Source organism: Trichosurus vulpecula, chromosome 7, assembly GCF_011100635.1.
Source record: "Trichosurus vulpecula isolate mTriVul1 chromosome 7, mTriVul1.pri, whole genome shotgun sequence".
Taxonomy (NCBI): Eukaryota; Metazoa; Chordata; class Mammalia; order Diprotodontia; family Phalangeridae; genus Trichosurus; species Trichosurus vulpecula.
This window is the reverse complement of record NC_050579.1, coordinates 259696388-259718476: the sequence shown is the minus strand read 5'-3', so window position 1 is coordinate 259718476 and position 22089 is coordinate 259696388. Positions and strand designations below refer to the sequence as shown.

Below are 22089 nucleotides of genomic sequence, written 5' to 3'. Positions count from 1 at the left end.
AAGAGAAATGAGAATGATGAGAGAAAACCATGAAAAACAAGTCAATGACTTGCTAAAGGAGACACCAAAAAATACTGAAAAATATACTGAAGAAAACAACACCTTAAAAAATAGACTAACTCAAATGGCAAAAGGGCTCCAAAAAGCCAATGAGGAGAAGAATGCCTTGAAAGGCAGAATTAGCCAAATGGAAAAGGAGGTCCAGAAGACCACTGAAGAAAATACCACCTTAAAAATTAGATTGGAGCAAGTGGAAGCTAGTGACTTTGAGAAATCAAGATACTATAAAACAGAACCAAAGGAAAGAAAAAGTGGAAGACAATGTGAAATATCTCATTGGAAAAACCAGTGACCTGGAAAATAGATCCAAGAGAGATAATTTAAAAATTATTGGGCTACCTGAAAGCCATGATCAAAAAAAGAGCCTAGATATCATCTTTCAAGAAATTATCAAGGAGCACTGCCCTGATATTCTAAAGCCACAGGGCAAAATAGAAATTGAAAGAACCTATTGATTGCCGCCTCAAATAAATCCCAAAAAGAAATCTCCTAGGAATATTGTCACCAAATTCCAGAGCTCCCAGATCAAGGAGAAAATACTGCAAGAAGCCAGAAAGAAACAATTTGAGTATTGTGGAAACATAATCAGAATAATCCAAGATCTGGCAGCTTCTACGTTAAGAGATCGAAAGGCTTAGAATACGATATTCCGGAGGTCAATGGAGCTAGGATTCAAACCAAGAATCACCTACCCAGCAAAACTGAGTATCATGCTGCAAGGCAAAATATGGACTTTCAATAAAATAGAGGACTTTCAAGCTTTCTCAGTGAAAAGACCAGAGCTGAATAGAAAATTTGACTTTCAAACACAAGAATCAAGAGAAGCATGAAAAGGTAATCCAGAAAAAGAACAAGAAAAAGAAATTGCAAGGGACTTACTAAAGTTGAACTGTTTTGTTTACATTCCTACATAGATGACATGTATGATGTCATTATTAGGTCAGTATTAGGGTAGCTGAAGGGAATATGCATATATATATATATATGTTTATGTATGTATATATATAGAAATATATATATAAAAATATATATATATAAGTGAATGCGTATGTGCGTGTGTGTATGTGTGTGTGTGTATACACAGAGAGAGAGAGAGCGAGCGAGCGAGAGCGAGCGGGCACAGGGTGAGTTGAAGATGAAGGGAAGATATCTAAAAGAAATAAAATCAAATTAAGGGATGAGAGAGGAATATATTGAGGGAGGGAGATAGGGAGAGATAGAATGGGGTGGATTATCTTGCATAAAGGTGGCAAGAGGAAGCAGTTCTGTGGGAGGAGGGGAGAGGGCAGGTGAGGGGGGGAATGAGTGAATCTTGCTCTCATCAGATTTGGCCTGAGGAGGGAATACCATACATACTCAATTGGGTATCTTACCCCACAGGAAAGAAGAGGGAAGAAGATAAAAAAAAAAGGTGGGGATGATGGAGGGGAGGGCAGATGGGGTTGGAGGTAATCAAAAACAAACAGTTTCGAAAGGGGACAGGGTTAAGGGAGAAAATTCAATAAAGGGGGATGCGTTGGGAAGGAGCAAAATATAGTTAGTCTTTCACAACATGAGTATTGTAAAAGGGTTATACATAGTGATACACATGTGGCCTATGTTGAATTGCTTGACTTCTTAGGGAGGGTGGGTGGGAAGGGAAGAGGGGAGAGAATTTGGAACTCAAAGTTTTAAAAACAGATGTTCAAAAAAAAAAGTTTTTGCATGCAACTAGAAAATAAGATACACAGGCAATGGGGTGTAGAAATTTATCTTGCCCTACAAGAAAGGAAGGGAAAAGGGGATGGGAGGGGAGTGGGGTGACAGAAGGGAGGGCTGGCTAGGGAACAGGGCAACCAGAATATACATCATCTTGGAGTGGGGGGGGGGTAGAAATGGGGAGAAAATTTGTAATTCAAACTCTTGTGAAAATCAATGCTGAAAACTAAATACATTAAATAAAGAAAGAAAGAAAGAAAAGAAAAAAAATTTTAAAACTGAAAAAAAATTAAAAAAATAAAAATCGGAGTGAATAGCTAGCATTTGAAGTCCAGAAGACCTGCGTTCAAGTCGTTCCTTTGACATGTACTGTAAGTGTGACCTTAGAAAAGTGATTTAGCCTTCTCAGTTCTGGCAGCGGAGGCAAAGAAAGTACAGACCAGCACTGGGAGAATGGTTCTCCTTGCCTAGGAGTTCCTATCCCTAATTTTGTTATTCAGCCATTTTTCAGTGGCGTCTGACTCTTTGTGACCCCATGTGGGATTTTCTCGGCAAAAATACTAGAATGGTAGGGGCAGCTAGGTGGCGCAGTGAGTAGAGCACTGGCCCTGGAGTCAGGAGGACCTGAGTTCAAATCCGGCCTCAGACACTTGACACATGTACTAGCTGTGTGACCTTGGGCAAGTTGCTTAACCCCAATTGCCCTGCCAAAAAAAAAAAATACTAGAATGGTTTGCTGTTTCCTTCTCTAACTCTAGATTTTACAGATAAGAAAACGGAGGCAAACAGAGTTAAGTGACTTGCCCAGAGTCACATGGATAGTAATTCTGAGGCTAGATTTGAAATTGGGAGATGAGTTCAACTCCAGGCCCAGGTTCTCTACACCACTAGCTACCCCATCCCTAATTTTAGGAGACCAAAAAGTCTTAAAAGCATTTCCAGTATGATGAGACCTTTTATTTTCCATTGGCAATCAATAGTATTCAGGTACAGCATTTTCTATTAAGTATTTGACTTAATGGATGTTTAAGAACAATTAGAATATGGCTAATTTTTTTTTGTTTGAAAATGAGCATTTTTTCTTGTTAAATATGTAATTTAAAAACATTTTTTCTTGATTCTCAAATGATTTTTTGTGACATCTGTGTGCTAGAGTTTTTCTAAAGGCAGTTCAGATTGCATTTCTGAAGTTATGTGTCCATAGGAAAATTTTTTTAAAAATTGGTTTTCAGACATTTACTTTGTACTTACTCTATATACCAAAAAAGTGCGTGTAAAGTCTAAGTTATCCTGTCTAAATGATCTCTTACAAACAAATTAGAAGTAGAGTATAATAGTTCTACCCTGATAAGTAGAGTATTTGGCTGATTGAATGTTCTGGTTAATTAATGCATAACCAAAACCCCTTTCTATTTCAGCCTGTGCTGTTAAACATTTGTAAAAAGAAATTAGTGTACTTTTCTGCCACAGCATGGCATATGGGTGATAATGGAACCTTTTTATTTGATGATTCCATTTTATGTAGTGCTGCAGGGGCATCTTCATCAAGGTTGTTGTTTTGCAGTAGGGTTAGATACAGAAAGTTTAGGATAGTAGGTTGTATTCATACTGATCTTGGAACACATCCTGGAAGTAAACTTAAAAGTCTCTGTTAGAGATTGTAGAAAAATTCTGGTTATTTGAAGGTTCTGGCTAATGAAGGCTTCACTATTATTAATCCATAAATCCACAGAATGTATATTGCCATATTCACATTAACCAGTGTTTGTTGCTCCCATGTCCCCTTCCTGCCAATAAGTCTTAATTCTTCCCTATTGTATCACTTAACTAAAAGAGTGTGTGTTCTGCCACTGAGTGGTCTCAAAAACAACTTGCCAGGTGTTCCAGGCTTTCACTTACAGAGGTGGACATCCTTAAAAAAACTCCGGTCCTTTGCTCTGCCCTTGGCTTGGATTATACAACTGCTTAGTGATCTAAACATTTAAAACAGCTGACTGTGGCACAGAAAAAAATAAATGGCCACACCCATTGGGTAGATTTATTTTGCTTGACTGTTTTTGTTACAAGGGAGAGTAATTTGGGGAGGGAGGGAGTTGTTGGGGCATGGGGAGATGGTCATAGTGGTGCCCCCCTAAAAGGAAAGAGTGAAACATTTTAAAAAGAACAAAAGAAAGCTGAAGAAAGTTCAGAAAAAGATACATTAGCAGAGCAGTTTTGGAACTACTGTATTGTTATATGCTTTTATATACTGTGTTGATTATATACTTTTAAAAAACCCAAGCTGTACGTAAGGTTTCACTTAGAATTATCATTTTCTGTTTTCTTTGATTCTGAAAATGATTGTGTTTGTCAGATTCATAATAATCAAAAGACAATTTAGTTAAAATAAAAATAAAACAAAATCAGATTGCCATTTGATATCTGCTAAAGTGTGATACTAGAAAGGAAAGACAATGCATTATGTTGGCCAGCCAACATTTTATTTCTTGTGGGCCTTGTACACACTTGCATGTGTTAATTTTTCATGAATAGTGTGAAAATAGTGTATGTGTTGCTGTTTACATAAATTGTTTCCTTTTTTTTTCCTTAGGCAAGAAAAAGTCATATTCCCCACCTTGTTCATGGGTAATTGAATTATTCTGCTGGGGTTGGGCGCATTCTTTGAATCCTGGTGTCCAATTTAGAGACATTAACCAAAATTCAGCATACTAACTGCATGGGCCAAATAAGCCTTGCTCTGTGCAGCAGGAGCTTCTCTTCCTTTCTCAGTTTTAACCAGCTGATAGCCCATTTGTGACCTGTTTTGAGCTGGCTCCATATTGCTGGTTACATTCTGCTTTTAAAAAGAGCTGAAGGAGCTTCAGTTCTGGTTCTGGTGCCACTGAACAGCTCTTGTCTCCTCACTCACCCCACAAATCCCTTCTGTTGCCAGATCTTGTCTTTCTACAAGCATCTCTCATGTGTTCCCTTTTTTCTACTCACATGACTGTAACTCTGGTGAAGGCTCTTATTATCTTTTACCTGGACTAGTGCAAAAACTTTCCAGCTGGTTGGTGGGCCTCCAGTCTGGCCTCATACTGTCCATCTTCCACTCAGCTGCCAAGGTCATGTTTCTAAAGTGTAGGTCTGACCATGTCACCCACAGAGTGAATTTCAGTGACTTCCTAACCACTGCCATGATCAAATATAAAGTCTTCTCTTTGACATTTAAAACTCTTTGTAGTCTGTACAGCCCTCTTCTGTTTTCCCAGTCTTCTTACTCTCCTTCATATGCCGCACAATTCAACAACACTGGCCTACTTGGAAATCCTTTAACACAATGCCTCATATCCTGTCTCCCTTCCTTTGATGTTCTCAATGCCTGTAATGCTCTCTTCTCACCTTCCCTTTTTGTTTCCCTGATTTCTAAACTACCTCAAAGCGTCCCTTCTGCAGGAGGCTTTCCCAGTGTCCCCAGCTGCTAACCCCTTCTTCTTCCAGACTACTACCATCTACTCTGTATGTACGTATGAACCTGGTTATGTACCTGTGGTCTTCCCCATTAGAGTGCATGGTCTCTGAGGGCAGGGACTGTGTTTTTTTGTCTTTTTTTGTATCTCTAGAGCTTAGCACACCATGTGGCTCATAATAAGTCTTTAATAAATGCTTGTTGGTTGACTGGCTGACTAATTAGAAGTTCTTTCTTTTTGAGGAATCAGCAAGTATTTTTAAACTTTCTGCTTATGTTACACCATAGGGGAATGGGGATTTGTTTTTTAATAAGTTAGTAATTAGATCTAGATTTAAGTCACTCTCTAATGGAAACCTTAAGAAAGACCCAAGTAGAAATATGCCCTAGGAGTAAAGTCCATGGTTATATTTTCAATTCTCCCTTCTCATCTTTGCTGCTTCTTCCCCCTCCTCCCTAATAGCTGCTTTTCCATTTGTCTTTTAGACAGAGCCGAAGTTATTTCTCTTGATTCTCACAAAGCCCTCTGAGTTAGGTAGTGACAAGCTTTGGCACTAGTGACTAATGTGGTCAGGGCTCTAGGTAAAGTGAAGCCAGGAGTCCTTTCATCATAATCTAATGTGATTTTGTGGACTTAATGTTGTTACCTATTTTTGTATTCCAAAATCATGACTTATGTGTGTTCCCTTGTCCTTCATCCCTACTTTAGAAGGCAGGAGTTGGACCCCAGAGTGAGTGAGAGTGACACATAGAGAAATTGATATAATTTCTCTAGTGATCTCTCATTTTCAAAGCACCATGAGTAAGGACAAGATGAAAGCTGCAACTCTTCCTGAGCCCCAGCTTCTCTTTGCCGTTAAACTCCACTCAAAGCAATTGCGGTTGGCTTTGACAGCGTCTAGGTATTCTTGACTTTGCAGAGTCAGGAGGAAGCATCCTGTAGAGTGAAGTACTGTAGAAATATGGCTAGTAGTCATAGTCACTATTATTACATCCAGGCCGCTTCCATTCTCATCTCCATTGTCTTCTCCCAGTTGAAACTGTTCTTGCTAAGACCTGAGGCAACTTTTTCATGGTTGTAGACCTTAAGTTCTCTTCTGCTCTTATCCTTTCTTTTACTCCTTTCGATTCATGCAACATTGTACAGCGGAAAGACGGCTGAGAGACCTAGGTTCTCCTCCAGCCTCTGACATTGCAGGATCTTGTCCAAATACTTGTCTAAGTACAACTCTTATGAAGAGACAGCATTGTATAGTTCTTTGGTTCTCCATGTGGGGTCCTGGGGCCCTGGGGATTCCCCAAACCATTTCAGAAGTCCTTTAGGTCGAAACAGTTTTCATACTAATACCAAGACTTTATTTGCCTATTAAGATACTCATCACTTTTTCGAGGTGGCTGGGTGGCACAGTAGGTAGAGCCTGGAATCAGGAAGACCCGAATTCAAATCCAGTCTCAGACACATACTAGTTGTATTACCTTGGGCAAGTCACTTAACCTATTTGCCTCAATTTCCTCAACTGTTAAGTGGGGCTAACAATACCTAACTCGGGTTTCCCTCCCCTTCCCTCTATGTGAGACTAGCTTTGTTTTTAGAAAGTACTTATTTTTCATAAAAGTTATTTACACTAATGTGAAATGGGTTTGTTATTTTTAATGAATTAATATTTTTAAAATTTATCAGTTTTAATTTCCAAAAGATAAAACACACATAAACAAAACTCAGTAATTTTTAAGAGCGTAAAGGGTCCTGAGACCAAAAAATAGGAAAACCCCCTGCTCTATTGGAAAGTATGCTGGACTTAAGAGCAACTTGAGAATCAAGCCAGGCCAGCCTCTGTAACCATGGGGACTCACCTCTCTGACCCTCAGTGTCTTTATTTGTCAGATGGCAATAATCCCTGAAGGCACCTATGTCATTGGTTCATTGTGAAGCTCCAATGATATAAATATGAAGTGCTTTTCCAGTCTTAAAGTCTTATACAAGTATCAGCTATTATTATCAGCTGTTTTTCAGTTGGTAGAGCCTGACTGACACCTATGAGGTTGTACTTGGGATGCCTGATTTTCTCTCCTTATCATTTGATTTCTCCTTACCTATGTCCATCCCCACAGCTAAATTTAGATTTTAGTGATCTCTTATTTTAATTCCTGATCTGTCACAAATGCTACTGTGGTTGTTGAATTATAGTGTGACTAAAGTATTCTTCAGCTTTGGGAAAGCATGGGAGGCCTGAGTTGTAGCCCTGGCTCTTTTGCTTACTACTGTTCGGCCTTAGGCTACTCACTTCCTCTCAATGCCTTGATTTTTTTCTCTGTTTCTTCTTCCTGTAATATGAATTTGAGCTAGATAATCTTTAAAGTTCCTTTTAGTTTTGTTACTTCTATGACAACTTCAGTAGCACTTACTATTTAGAGGCCTCCTAGAAGCCTGTGGCTAAGTTTATCTTAGAGCCTACACAGTATTATTTTCTTCTAGAAAGAATCTCCTTTTGCCAGGAATCGGCAAGCTGTTTTAAAAATTGCTGTCCTTGTTACTCAGAATGGGCATTTATTTTTTAGTATCTTGGTAACTGGACTTTCCATGAGGCCTGGATTTAACTCCTTTCATGGAAACTGGAAGTCCCAGGTATTATTTTCCCCAGGGGTAAAGTGTGTGTGTGTGTGTCTGTCTGTCTGTCTGTCTGTCCGTCCCTCTGTCCATGTCTGTCTTTCATCCACTTCCCTCCAATTCTTTTCCCCCACCATCTTTGATACCTGCCTTTTTATTTGACATTCAGATAGAGAAATAGGGCATAATGTTATGTTTCACCATCTATCTGACTGAGCCTTCTCAGTCTCTTTTACTGGATGTTTCTTAGGGTCTGTCCTGGACCCTCTTCTCTATTCCTTCTATACCAATGATTCTGAACGTAGTGAAGACTATGAATTTCTCAGAATAATGTTTTTAAATATTTGAAAGAAATGCTATATTTCAGCTAGATATTAGTGAAGATAAAGATGTAATTTTTTTTTCTTATCCAAGTTCATTGACCTCTGAGACCTCAGCTAAAAAACCCTATTCTTTATTATAATCTCACTGGGTGATCTTATCGGCTGCTATGGGTTCAGTTCTGATCTCTGATCAGCTGATTGCAAGTGAATTTACCCAGCTCTCTTCTTATCTTCAGTCTTGCTTCACCAAATACCTATTAGACATCTTGAACTGGTTTCCTATATTGCAAACTCAACACAATCAAAACAGAAATCATTATTTTTTTTCCTCCCAAAGTCTCCCCTCTTCTGACCTGTCCTGTTATTATTGTCAAGGATCCTACCACCTAGCTATCCAGGCCTCAGTGCCAGCCTTGACTCCTCACCAATACTCATCTCACAAATCCAGTCTTGGCAGTCCCAGGCTTGTTTCAGCTTTCACAGCATCTCACTTGTGCCTTTCTCCACCCACAAAGCTGTCACGTCACATCTGGACACTCGCAGTAGGTTTCTTTTTTTCCCTCCCTGCCTTGTCTCTCCCTCACTTAGCTGCCAAAATGAGTGAAACTCTGTGAAGTGCAGGCCTGACCATGTCTTCTCCCAAAATCCTCCCCCCCCCCCAAAATCAGTGAATTCCAGTGGCTTCTTATTACCTCAAGGAGCAAATATCAGTTACTCTGTTTGGCTTTTAACATCCTTACTCAGCCTGGCTCCATTCTGCTTACAATCCATGCAATGCTGACTTTGAGCACAACATTCCAACTTTCGTGTGTGTGCCTTTGCACTGGTGGAATCTCATGGTTGAGCTCCTTTCCCTTCTTACCATCCCATCTTCTGCCAGAGGTCTTTCCTTCTCTTCCCCCTGCTGGTTCCCTTTCCTGTGAGATTTACATTGGATGTTTCCGCTGGGTGTCTTCTCTGTGTTCAGGTGTTTGCGCTTTGTTTCCCTTGTATTAGAGGCCCGGGGCTGTGTTTTTAGACGATTTCTTTGTATTCTTAACACTTGGCGCAGTGCCTGGCACACAGTAGACACTTTCGTCTTTAGACGTCTTCAGCTCGACTCTTCATCTCGAGTCTCGTCAGTGTCTTGTTCGCCCTCTTCTGGAACTGTCCTGCTCACCAACGTCTTTCTGAATTGTGGCGCCTAGAACTGGGTACTTCCTGGCACGCTTTTGCTCTGTGACCCTTGATAAGTCTTTGATACTAAGCCTCTTGAAGATTGTATTAACTTTTTGGTGACACGAGCAGTTAGTCCATTTTCTAGCCCAGTAATTAAATCCCTTCTATAATCTTTCTAACTTCTACTTACTGGATTTCCAACAGCCATCCCCAGGTTGTCTGTGTCATTTAAGCCAACACATAGTAAATAAAAATAAGCAAGACCTCCTAGTAGGGTAGGTCTACCAGCACCTGGTACCTGGCATTCAGCACTTTGAAACCTCATCGGTACTGGGGCCTTCATTTCACACTGCTGGTGGCAGTGTGCCCTTTTTCCGCCTTGCTTATAGTCAGTGAATGAGTTACTAGTATTTAAGCTGAATTTGTACTGAATTTGAGGTTTTTGTTTTGTTTTTAATTCTAGGTGCCTTAATATCCACCCCTTTCTTATAACCCTGCCTCTTACTGGTAGTCCGTTTAACTGATTGCCCCATGTGCTTATTCTCATACTAAGCTGCATGGTCTTCATTTCTCTGCATGAAGCATTTCTTTTTGCTGAAGTCACTCTGGATATAGTTTTATAATCTAGTAGGTCTCAGGACTGGATCCAGATAAGATTACTCCCACTGTGTGTTCGTTGTCTTGATTTACTCATTTCCACACTGAAGTCACTGATCCCTTAATTCACTTTTGAAGTTAGCCTTTCTTTCTCAAACGTGCTGTCAGTTTTATATTTTGCTTCCTAGAGTGTTTGGCTTATGATATTGAAATGCTCTCTCTGAACTTTCTGGGATCTTAATTCACTCCTAATACCTTTACACAGAGAGTTTTCTCCATGGGAGTGAGAGAGCGAGTCCTTCTGAGCACCAGGCAAATGGATTCACCCAATCCTCCTCCTGCCTTAATGTGGGCAGTTTTTGAAACTTGTCCCAGGCCTGACTGCTTGAGGGTTGGGAAGGGAGTAGCAGAAAAGGAGTGATTGTGGCTCCTTGTGGACATGGGGTGAGAGATGGAAAACTAGGAAAAAACTAATTTTGAGAATTTATTTTTTGTTCTTCACCCCATGCTAGAAAAGAGCCACACTGATCTTCCTTTCCCCCACCAGTTTTAAAGTAAATTTCCAGACCACCTCTCTAAATTGTTAAATGTTTATTTTGAGCAGAATAGGTTATTCCATATATATCATTTTTCTTCTTAAACTACGTATTGACTTTATTTAAATTTCTGGGACTTGTACAATCTCTGCTTATAAAGGAACAAGAAATTCCTCTTTCTCAAACCCTGGAGTTTGCTGTTTCTCTTTGTGCTTCCATCCCTTATTCACTAGGGGATGAAGGGAGGGAAAGAGGGAGAGCCCCTTGTACTTTGAACTGAGACTCCCAGTTGGCTACCAGGGAGTTTTCCTGGCAAGGGGAAAAAGTCCCTTCTATAATAGAGCTGTTTATTGTGTTAAAACACTGAAGCAATCCCCAGGGTCTGGAATATTTCTGGTGCCTGGAATTTGACTCCTAACCTGATTCTGCCAGGTTTTGGAATTGTTTGTTCACCTCTGTAGGAGCTGTGGGTGGTTGTGCTGGTGTGCACCGGGGCCAGTGACTGAGGGATCGGAGTTCTCTTTGTTTATTCTGATCTCCAGTGGCTAGAATGGGATATATTGTCCTTAAACAAAACCAGACTAGTCCTTTGTACAGTTAGGGAGCCATTGCTAGAGAGAGGAGGCAGGTTTGGGGATGAAAAGGGAATTTCATGGTGTTTGCACGCTAATTTTTAAAAGGTGCTTTCTCTTTGTTTCTCTCTCTTCTGTCACTTTCCAGGACAGTAAATGGCCTTGACCAAGTTCCTGCAGCTGGTCTGGGCTCCTCCAGACCATCGTCTGCTCCAGGTATGCTGCCTTTGAGCGTGTGAGCACCCGGTGTCCAGGTGGAGGACTCAGCCTTCCACTGATGAACAAGGATATACCTGCGCCTCACCTGTCTGTGCCCACACCTGCAAGGCCCAGCTCATGCCCTTGTATCCACCTGCCTTCCCGTAGCCAGCAGATGGTATGCCAGCTGCATGCCATGGCAAACACCGTGCCCACTGCCCTGCAGGACTCTGCTCGATGTTAACCCTGGTTATTTTCTCTTCTCACCATAGTGCCCATTGGTTTCACATGATTGCACTTTCGTGGGTCACAAGCTGATACGTGTATTACTTGGTTTCTCTGGATACAGAAGTTCTCCCTCACCCCACTCAGCCCCTGCAGCCCTTCCTTGCTGTTCCAGTAGGAGTCATTTGAGTGTAGGACCAGTGCAAATCTTGGAGTTCTCTAAAAGATCACATTGATGTATGTCCTTCACCACAGCTTCTCCATCCCCACCCCTACCCTACAGCATCTCTCCTCCTGCCCCCCAAAAAGGGTCTTTTATAACAAAAGACTTGTATTTTGGGGCCTCACTTCTGTCCCATATTCATGATAGTCATGGACACAGGGCACGTTTTTCCTGTACCTTCTGAAGTCTTTTGAGCAGTTAGCATTTCTCTAGGCTCCCATCACCAAGAGCAGCATTTAGTCCTGGCTCGTGGACAGCGATGAACAGGGTCCCTAGGAAGCCCTAGGGGCTGTGTTCTGGAGGACTTTGCAGCTGTGAGGTGTGTCTCCTTCTCTCTGTGCCTCAGACTTGGTGGGGTTGACTACCCCCTCACCAGCTTTCCGGATCCTTCAGTTAAAAACACTGTCTTCAGAGCACTTTTGTTTTGTTCTCAGTGGGCCTAACCAGTTGAATTGGGAGGAGTTGAGTGGCCCGTCTCCAAGGGGTAAGGAGAAGACTGCCTCTCAGAAGGGTAGGACTTTACGTGTTCTTCCTGTCCATCCTTTGATTATTCACATGCTGCATTTACTGTTTACATTTTTTTTTGTATATAGGTTTGTAAACATACTTGCCTGAGATATTTGTGCATAACTTGGGCTTTGTAGCTTTATTTATTCAGAATCCATTTGGCATGTTTAATGACTTGGGATGGTGTCCTACAGGGCAGCTGTGTAAGATCATCATGTGATTTAAAAAATAACAAAACACTTCTCATCAAAATAAAGATCTTTTTTTGTGGAAACAGTGAATTTTACAGAAAAAGAAGATTGAAGTTGGTTTATTGCGTGTATGAGAGAAAGCAAAAGCTGGAGAATACCAATGACTCAAGAAGTTCAAATCCATGACGCAATAAATCAGAAAGAGGAATTAACTTCCTCTGTGCATGGGGCTTCCCTAAGGGTGTAAGGGCAGATATAGGAGAAAGAAGAGTCCCAGTTTTTGTTTTGAGGGGCATATTCCTTGTTCCCTTTTTCTCTTCTTGCCACCTATGCCGATGAAATGAGTGATCCTTAACCTCAAGATCAGAAGCAGACAGAGGATGACCATGAAGTCTTGTGAGAAAATTCCTACCATGTGCTTGTTACGGTTAGATAGGGTGAATCTCACCATCATTTTTTTCATCAAGTGAGGTGTTACCCACTTTTGAGGTCATCCAAACTAGACTTCTTAGATTCCAACTCAGAATTTTCACCTCATCTCTCACCAGGTGAGAGGAGGTTCCAGGTATTTGATAGCAGTAACAAGACCAGCCTCAGAAACCTGCAGACTGGATGCTTACAGCTCTCACACAACAGGCTTTGAATACTACTTTTGTTACAACAGATGAACTCAGCATTAAGAGCAAGCAGAAACTAAAATGCTAAATAAATAAGCAATATCAAGTAATATTTCACATTTGTAAAAAAATAAAATATTATGCAAGTAGTCTTTGCTTTTAGACATACTGCATTCTTTTAGAGTCTGGATTTTAAACAAGTTTTCCACAAGATAGAATCCTGACATCATATGCACAGGTATCTTCTGTAGCAGCAAGGGAAGATGGTATGCTATTAAGGCATCAATGAAAAATGAGGCCTACTTATTTTCATGGATGGAATCCTATTCATTTAAAGTTGCAGCCTTGCTAGTGAAGGAATATTGTCTTCTACCTTACAGTTTTTAAGGGTTGGATCCTATTTTAATGGGTGCTACCATGGACAAATAAGTTCTCAGAGTTTTTGTGAAGAAAGTGCTTTTTAAACATCATCATACATATACGTGAATTATTATTAGACTTGGTGATCATGGTACGGTGGAAACAACTATTTGGAGTCAGAAGACCTGGGTTCTAAATTAATTGTATCACTTTGGGCAAGTAACTTCTCTGGGTCTCAGGTTCTTCATCTGTAAAATGGAGAAGGTCAGACTAGATAATTTCTAAGGGTCCTTCTAGTTCTAAAATTTATTCTCTCTGAGGTTTCTTCCACCTTTGATATTCAGTGATTCCCAGTAGCCTTTTGTAGTGTTGGCTGTGCTCATTAACTTTTTATATAGCTAAGGCCCCTTCATTTTCCAGAGCAGAAATAATCATTTCTTCTTTCCCTCCTGCTTCACAATGCTATTTCTCTCCACATCATTAGATTCTACCCTTCTGCTCATGTCAGACTTTTCAAGTACCTGCATAATTCACTTTTCTTTCTAAGAAGCCAATCTGATAACCTCAGTCAATAAACAGTAAACATTTATTAAATCCATTCCCTCTCATCCTGCCACCAAGACGTCGTTAGCTGTCACAGCCATGAGCCCCTGTTCATTGTCTGCTGCATGTACAGCATTCACTTCATCACCTGTATTGTTCATCCAGCTAGTTCTGCTTGCTGATGTCATGCAAGAACAGATTGATGTTATGAGCACTGGGTTGGGAGTCGGAGGTTTTTGGTTTGAATCCCACTCAGCTACTTCCTGCCTTTACAGCCCTGGGCAAATCATTAAGGAAGGCTGTTTTCCTCATCTGTATAATGAGGGGGATGACCTAGGTGACTTTTTAAGGTCCTTTTTAGCTTTAAATCTATGTGTGAATCTGGTATTTGTAGCCCCAAAACACACTGCCTTGCAAGGGGGTAAACTAAAAGAGGTTGTCTTTCTTAGTTATTAAATAATGAGTGTAAGTTTACCATATTTTGGCCTGGAATTTTATTGCAACATCTCCTTAGCATTTTCCTCTATATAAACACCTGCTTATTGATACCATCAGGGATGCTTTCCAGGAACTTGACTGTCAGTTGCCACTTTTACAAATTTTCCTTGACTAGAGAAGTTGCTGGTGACCAATTGATGAGATTCATATTATTAAGAGCAGAGATCTAGTGGTCAGCTGAGGCTTCAGAGAACAATCTCTTTCAGATGATACAATATAGCTAAGAAACAAAGAGGAGCAGGGGGACAGGCACATTTTCATTAATAAAATACTATTAAAAGAATGGTAATTTGTTACTCTTTATTAATGTAAGACCTGTGCTGCTGGAAGGCAAAGGTAAATAAAGATAGCTCTTGCTTTGATCTAGTAATAGAGATAGACATGTACACAGTTAAATGTAGTAAAACTTAGAGTGTGCTGAGTGCCTAGGAAATCAGTGCTATGAGAGAGATCACTTCTGGGGGCGGGGGAGGATTGTAGAAAATGGCTGGCATCTGAGTTAGATCTTGAAAGATGAGCCTCTAAAGACGAGTATTTGGGTGAGGTGTTTCACAGAGGGCAGTTTTAAAAGGGCTGGAACACTGGGAAGAATGGAATGTATTCAGGGGTGGGGAATATAGCTAAGTTTGACTGTAGTGAACTGTCTTTGGAGATGGGGTTGGAGCCACATTATTAGGGGCCATGAATTCTAGGCTGAGAAAATTATATTTCATTTAAGGGGCGGTTTGGGATACATTAAGGTTTTTTGACATACCCAATTTAGAAAGTTACTCTGTCAGTGTCATGAAGGATGGATGGAAAGGGCAGGAACGGACATTGAGAGATTAGTTAGGCTCATATGATGATACATATGAGAAGTAATCAGGTCCTGAGCTAAAGTGGCTTCTATGGAAAGGGTAAGGAGGGAAATGTTTGTAAAGTTGTATCATTGAAAGAATTGGGAACCTAAACGGGTGTGTGAGACAAAAGAGAAGAGTCAGAGATGACTTTTGAAGTTCCAAGTGGAGTGGTTGGGGAGGGGCAGTTGAAGTCAGGAGGAAAAGGTTTAGTGGGGTAAGTTCAGTCAGTTGGCAAGCACTTGTTAACACCTAAACAAGTGTGCTGGAGATACAACAAAAACAAAACAGTCTCTAACCACAATTAGCTTAATTTTTATAAAGAATATAATATTTAAGTTAGACATAAAGTAAATATAAATAATTTTGTGGAGGAGGCAGTAGGAACTGGGGAAACCAGGGAGGCTCTACATGGCTAATGTTTTGCATGACTTTACGTGTATAATGGGCACTGTATTTCTTGTCTCCTCAGTGTCCCTCAGGGGAGAGTGAAGAAATGGGGAGAATTTGTAACTGAAAATAATAACTTTTAAAAAATAAGAGATGGTAGCTGGACTGAAGTTTTAAGGAAGTTAGGAATTCTACAAAGTGGAAGAGGGAAGGGAATGCATTCTGAACATGAGGGATGGCTTGTGCAGGGCATGTAGATGGTAGAATGTTGCGTGTGAAGAATGGCAAGCCAGTTTGGCTGGACCAATTAAGTGTCTAGAGGGGAGTATAGGGTATTTATTGAATGTGGAAAAACAGACAAGCCAGATTATAAAGGGATTTAAATGTCCAAAGAATTCGTATCCTATCCTAGAGGCTGTAGGGAGCCATTGGAATTTTTTGAGCAGGGGAGTGACGTAGTCAGACTTGGCAACTGATTGGCTATGGGTGGGTGGGAGGAGGTAGAGTTGAAGAAGACTCCAGGGCTCTGGACCAGGGTGACTTGAAGTTTAATGGTGCCTTTATCAGAGGAGGCAGGAAGAGGGATACAGTGAGCATTGAGAGAAATGAGTTGTCTTTCAGATATATTAATTTGAGATGTCTACTGAACATCCACTTGGAAATGTCTACTAGTTACATTTGCCTTTGGACATCACTTAGTTTTTCATTTATATTGTTATAGTCATTATATTTCTTGTTTTCTTGATTCTACTTATTTCACTCTGAATAAGTTCATACGTCTTCCCATAATTCTCTGAATTCTTTATGTTCAGTATGTCTTACAGTATAGTAATACACCATTCCATGTGCCACCTTTTGTTTAGTCATTCTCCAGTGATCGGTATCTCCTTTCCAGTTCTTTGCTGCCAGAAAAAGCCTCACCTGTTTATTCACAGCCCTGGCAGGATTTCTTTGTTCCACCGTATAGAAAATAGTAACACTAGCTGACATCTATTGGCGCTTTAACTTCACCAGCAGCTTGTTTCTCAGCAGTTTGTCTCACTTTTTTTGTTGTTAATTTGTTGGGTAATATCAGAGGCAGGACGCAGTGGGTCATGCAAGGGGCTGCCCTCAGGATTTGGCTGGTGAAGATGAGGGCTTAAACCACTGCTTCTTTGTTGCCTGAGGCATAAAAAGGTAGGCCCGTAAGGAGCCGATGTGCTAAAAGATTTAGCAGAATTCCCACTCTCTTTCTAAATAGCCTCCTAACTCAGCTCTTCTGCCATGGTGAACACTGAGGTGGGGGTAAAAAAAATCTGTTTTCATTAATAATTATATCTCTAAAAAACTTATAAGTAAATCTGTTATTTCATTTTATGGTTCATGAATATTTTGATGCCTTCCAATTCTAAGCCTGACCCAAAACGTTTGATGTTAGGATTGAATAAATGCCTTTGTGGTTGAAATAAAGGGGTACTGCAGAAGGGACCCTTAGGTGATTGAATGACCAATTCCAAGAATTTGTTACCTTTGGTACGTTGAGGCTGCCAATGGGCAACTCTTTCAGAGGAAGAAATGGGACCCCCACTGACGCTGTAGGCTTTGCCCGATGGATGGGTGCTTAAGGGTTGACAAGAGAGCAAGTGTATTGCAAGTAGTTCTTGTTAAGGTTTTTACAAAGGCTGTATTGCCTGGATAAGGAAAATGAAAATATTTGAAATGAAAATTTTTACACGTTCAGCAATTAGACAGATATGGATGTGTTTTTGTTTTTTAAGAACTGTGCCTTGAAGGCAGAGGGGTAGTTTATGGACTTAGTAACAGCACAGGACAGGGCTGATGAAGGCTCAATACATGGTCTCAGACCCAGAGGTGGTTTTGCTTAAGAATGTGTCGAATCTCACTGAGATTGGGGCTCTAAGGAAAGAGGATAGAAAGAAGAGTGAGGATGAGAATTGGGAATAGGTATCATTGGTAAGAGAACCTCAAGCTTAAGAGAGGGTGGGGAGTACTCTGTTAAAGCCCCCTTAGGGAAAGGGAACTTCCTTCCTAGAGTCAGAAGGTGCATGGGCTTTTACCAGCAAGGAACTTGGGTGGCTATATTAGAAATCTAAACAGCAGGTTGTCAGAACAATATATGACGCACTGGTGGGAATTCCAACAAAACTCTAGCAAATGAGCTCCCTGTTGGTTGAGCCCTTAATGGCAAGAAGGCAATGCCAGTAATTCAGACCCTAATCTTCCAGACCGGAGCTTTCAAACTCAGGGCCTTTGGGCTGTGTCTGGGTGGCAAAACTCTCCAGTACAGCCTGAACAAGTTTAAAATGTAATTGGGAAGTGTTTAACAAAATGAATAAAAATTCAATAAAATATCATGTTAATTTTCAGTTTTCTAAGTCAATGTGCAGCCTGAAGGAATCCACTTCTATTTGAGTTTGATATCCCAGTCCCGGGCTGACCTGAGGATGGCCTCCTCCCCTCCATGAAGGGAAACCATTCCAGCCTCTGAAACATGCCACCCTTACCCTAATGGTGTGTTTATTAAGTTTATAACTTAATATTAAAATTAATAGAACCAAGTTAGCTTGCTTTGAAACTAATTGTGTTTAATGAATTTCAGCATAAAATATTGAAACTGTACAAGATTCTTACTTTGTCCATTCCCATTCACTTTTCTCCTGTGGTCATGGTAGATACTGTTTTTTTTTCCTCCCACTTCGCATTATTTGAGATGTAGAAAACCTTTACATATCCATGGTGCAGTGGGAAAAAAGTGTTGGATCTGGAGTCAGTGGATACAGTGCCTATGTGGCTGACCGTGAGCTTTAACTTTAACTTCCCTTCCTCATTTGTAAAGTGAGGCAGTTGTACTAGGTGACTGGGATCTCTCTGATCCTATATTCTTATTGAGCCTCAGTTTACAGATAAAAAACTTAGAACTAAAGAACTTTGACTTGCTCAAGGTCACGGTAAACGTTAGAGCTAAAACCCAGGTCCTTTGACTCCAGATCCCCCAGTGTACCATGAAGCCGTTCCGTATTTCCATGATTCCTCATTCTTGTTGATTTCAGTCGCATTGCGTTATTTGGTCATTATGCCATGTTTGCTTATTGCTAGATGTTTAGGTACTTCCAGCTTTTTAAAAAATTACAAATAATACAACTCTAAAAATCTTTGAACAGTTATTAAAATGAAAAAAAAATTCTCTTGGTATTGTCATTGTCTTGGTCATTATCAGCAATGGCAGTATTGGGTCAAAAGTAATGATTATTTTTGTCACGTTTACTGCTAGATTGCTGTCCAAAAATTCCTTAGCAATCTAGTTTGTTTTAATAAACTTTTATCACTTTGATGGATGAGAAGTAGTTTTAATCTCCTTGATCAGTGAGGTCAAACGTTTTTCAAGTGGTTATTAACATTTCATTTCTTCTTCTGAAAATTCATACATTGTGACCCTTTATTGTGGATTGGGTATTCTGACTCCTTCATTTTACATAAAGCCCACGGAGAGGAAGTCACCTGCCCACCATCATACAGACATTTAGTGGGGAAGCTGCCCTCACCAGTCTCCTCTGACTCTTCCATATAGCAGCATAAGTGATGGAGGAGCTGCACTAACTTCTTCCTTGCACAGCCCTATTTGGGTCGGCTGGCTGGTAGCCTTTATGAAGGCATCAGGCATGTTCTCACAGCACCACTGCGGCATTATTTTCCTATCCTACAGAGGGTGGGCTGACTAGTACTTTGAGGGTTCTAGGGGTGACTGAGCAGCTGGGGTTGTTAGTGCTGATGTGCTCCCAAACAATAATTAGGAAACAGGATTTGCTGAGGATTAACAAAGAACAGTTAGTATAAAACGTTCACCTCCAATTGGGGATATGCTCTCCCCTTGCATTCACATCCTTGGAAGAATGGGTTCAGATGTAAGGTACAATGTGAGGCACATATGTCAAGAATTCTGTGTGGCTAAGAGGTACCTCCTGACTCCTGGTCCTGGAAATCCTTTTATCCCTTCAGAGGCCTCATGAAATTCCTAGCTTTCTGTTGGGTAGGTGACCCGCTAAAGGGTTGAGCTGCTGTTGGTCTGGCTTGGGCTACTCTATTGCTGTTCATACTTTTTCCCCAACTTCTGCCTAGATGCCAGAGGGACAACACCAGCTGCTGCGCTGGCTCCTCACTGGGCTGCCACCTTATAATTTCTAATGACATTTTAATGCCCACAGTGTTTTCATGGACACATCCTCCTCAAACTTACTACTCTGTTACTTCCTGACTCCTGTGGCTACTGCTTCTAGCTCCAAAGAACTCTCTGAGTGTTTGCTTGTGGAACCTCTGATGGGTTGTCTAGGCACTCTTATCTCAGAATATTCCTTCACGTAAGATCAAGAAAAAAGAATAAACAAAATAGAGGTACTGTATGCTTGGCAACTAGATATGGGAATTTGTCCAGCTAGTCTTTGCTCCCTGGCAGCTCAGAGCAGGCCCAGCTCACTGGCAACTGCCAAGGAAGAAGACATAGGTGCATTACCCCTTGTGAGTGTACCCTCTGTTTCAGTCATCAGTTCTGGCTCTGCAGCCGATGAGAAAACTGGCATTACACAGCGCCAACTCTGCTTCCCTAAGGTTTCCATGTACTTCTAGTGGAAGCAGGCAGGGAGTATCTCTACAGGTGACCTAAGGAGTGCCCCTTAGGCCAGCTTATCCCTATTACATTTGAAAACTGTTTGGAGCCCGAGGCTCCCATCCCAGTCTTCCCTGCTCTTTCTCTAATCCTATTGTGCTTGTCTATTTTTTCCCCCTAAACCTGCCACTCAGAGGCTTGCCTTGAGAGTGGACCTGGCTCTCTGTTATATAGCAGGGCTTTAGTGAGCTAACTACTCAGCCATTAAACAGATTTCTAGAGAGAGAAGCTGGAAGGCTGTTCCCCTGAGGAAGGGAACTCTGGGGAGAAGCTGAGAGTTCACTAATTAGATGCTGCTGAGAGAGCCAGAGACCAATAACTGCAGAATAACAGGGCCAGTGTTTCTGGGTTTTGCATAAGGAAGGCGGCTTGTGGCAGAGAAGAATCTTCACTGAGGCTTTGAACATCAAGTAGGTAGCTGCCTCGAAAAAGGTGACTTCATCTTTGACCTTAATCTGGTTTACATTTGGACCCCTCTAGATCTAAAGATTCTCCTTCCAAAAAAGGAACCATTCTTCTGCTCCCTCTTAACCTCCATGCCACAATTTACTGCCTGAAACTTGGCATCCACTCAGGTAACAGCTGGCAAGTAACACTTGCCACTAACCAAGCTAAAGTCGAAGCTAAGCACTTGAAGGTTGCAGCGTTTTTCACTAACACTAATGAGGCTAGGTGTTGCCCTCAGACTCTTTTTCAGAGACATCTTCCCACACACTCTGGGTATTTTCCTCTCATCTCTTACTCATATTATCTTAAAAAGAAAATAAAGCACACCAACTAAACCAAAGACCTCAAGTTGGCCATCTCAAAATGCAGCTGTATCTCCCGCTGTTGGCTATTGATCAAATCCATTCCTGAAAATGTTTGGGAATAAAGTTTTTTATAAATCAAATATTAACAAATATCACTTCAGATATATATTCATGGGAAACTGTATGGCTCTGCTTGTGACGTAAGGATTGCATTTAAGAATACGGCAACTCTGCCCCTCTTTCAGTGCATATTTAAAGGAGAAATTATTATATTTAATATTTTGTTAAACTCCTGTGGAATTTCTTTTAAAAAATCCTAGATATGGAAGCAACATGCATATATGAAATATAATCAGTATTGGGAGATAGAACTAATGCCCACCTCACAGCCTGCAATTTCAGCTTTTACTACATGTAGTTATGTTTTGGGGACAAGATTTATCCATCCCGTAATAGACTTGAATCCTTAGTAACAAGTGATGCTATTGTAGTGTTCTATGAACTCTATAAAGACTTTGCCCAGGGGCAGACGGCGGCCCATCTGCCCACATATGGAATGGAATCTTTCCTTCAGGGCAAAGGTAATGAACAATACACTAGTTTCAAGATGGTAAACATGTCATAAGGCATTTATTTCTGTAACATCTCCTGTACCAAATGTTACTGGAAAACCATTAAAAATTACAGAAGAGAGGTTGTGTGCTAACTTTTATTGGTCACCTGTTTCTTAGAAGGTAGGTGGATTTAATCACAAAATGAACTTTCTTCAGACACCTAGAGGTTTTAGGACTTTCTAAGTTAAATAGGAGTCAAGAGTCTGATGTGGCAGCTAAGGTCAAAAAACCAAAACTAATGTGTTACATGCCTGTATTGAGAGGTCCAGGGCTACAGAGGTGCAAAGTATCTGGCCCTTGTTACTCCACAGCTGGAGTATCATGTTCAGTTTTAGGAACAACATTTTAGGGAAGACTTTTGACAAAAAGTATTTGGTGGGGGGTGGAGAATGTGGTGGCCAGGATAATGAGGGGACTAAAAATCATACCATATAAGAACTTCATGAAAGATAAGGGAATGTTTAGCTGGAACAAG

General features: G+C 40.8%; 1 protein-coding gene across 6 annotated transcripts in view; it reads left to right on the top strand.

Moving 5' to 3' along the window:
- NDEL1 (nudE neurodevelopment protein 1 like 1) overlaps positions 1 to 21691 on the top strand; it is a 94945-nt gene extending 73254 nt beyond the window's left edge. For 3 of the 6 annotated variants that reach the window (XM_036767256.1, XM_036767258.1, XM_036767259.1), the window contains one exon: positions 11149 to 12434. In XM_036767256.1, the coding sequence (XP_036623151.1) occupies positions 11149 to 11239 (91 nt within the window). In that variant the 3' untranslated portion in view covers positions 11240 to 12434. Of the gene's footprint in view, positions 1 to 4348; positions 4384 to 11148 lie in introns of all 6 variants that reach the window. The other 3 variants (XM_036767261.1, XM_036767260.1, XM_036767257.1) reach the window with 2 other exon arrangements.
- The last annotated feature ends 398 nt before the right edge of the window (positions 21692 to 22089 follow it).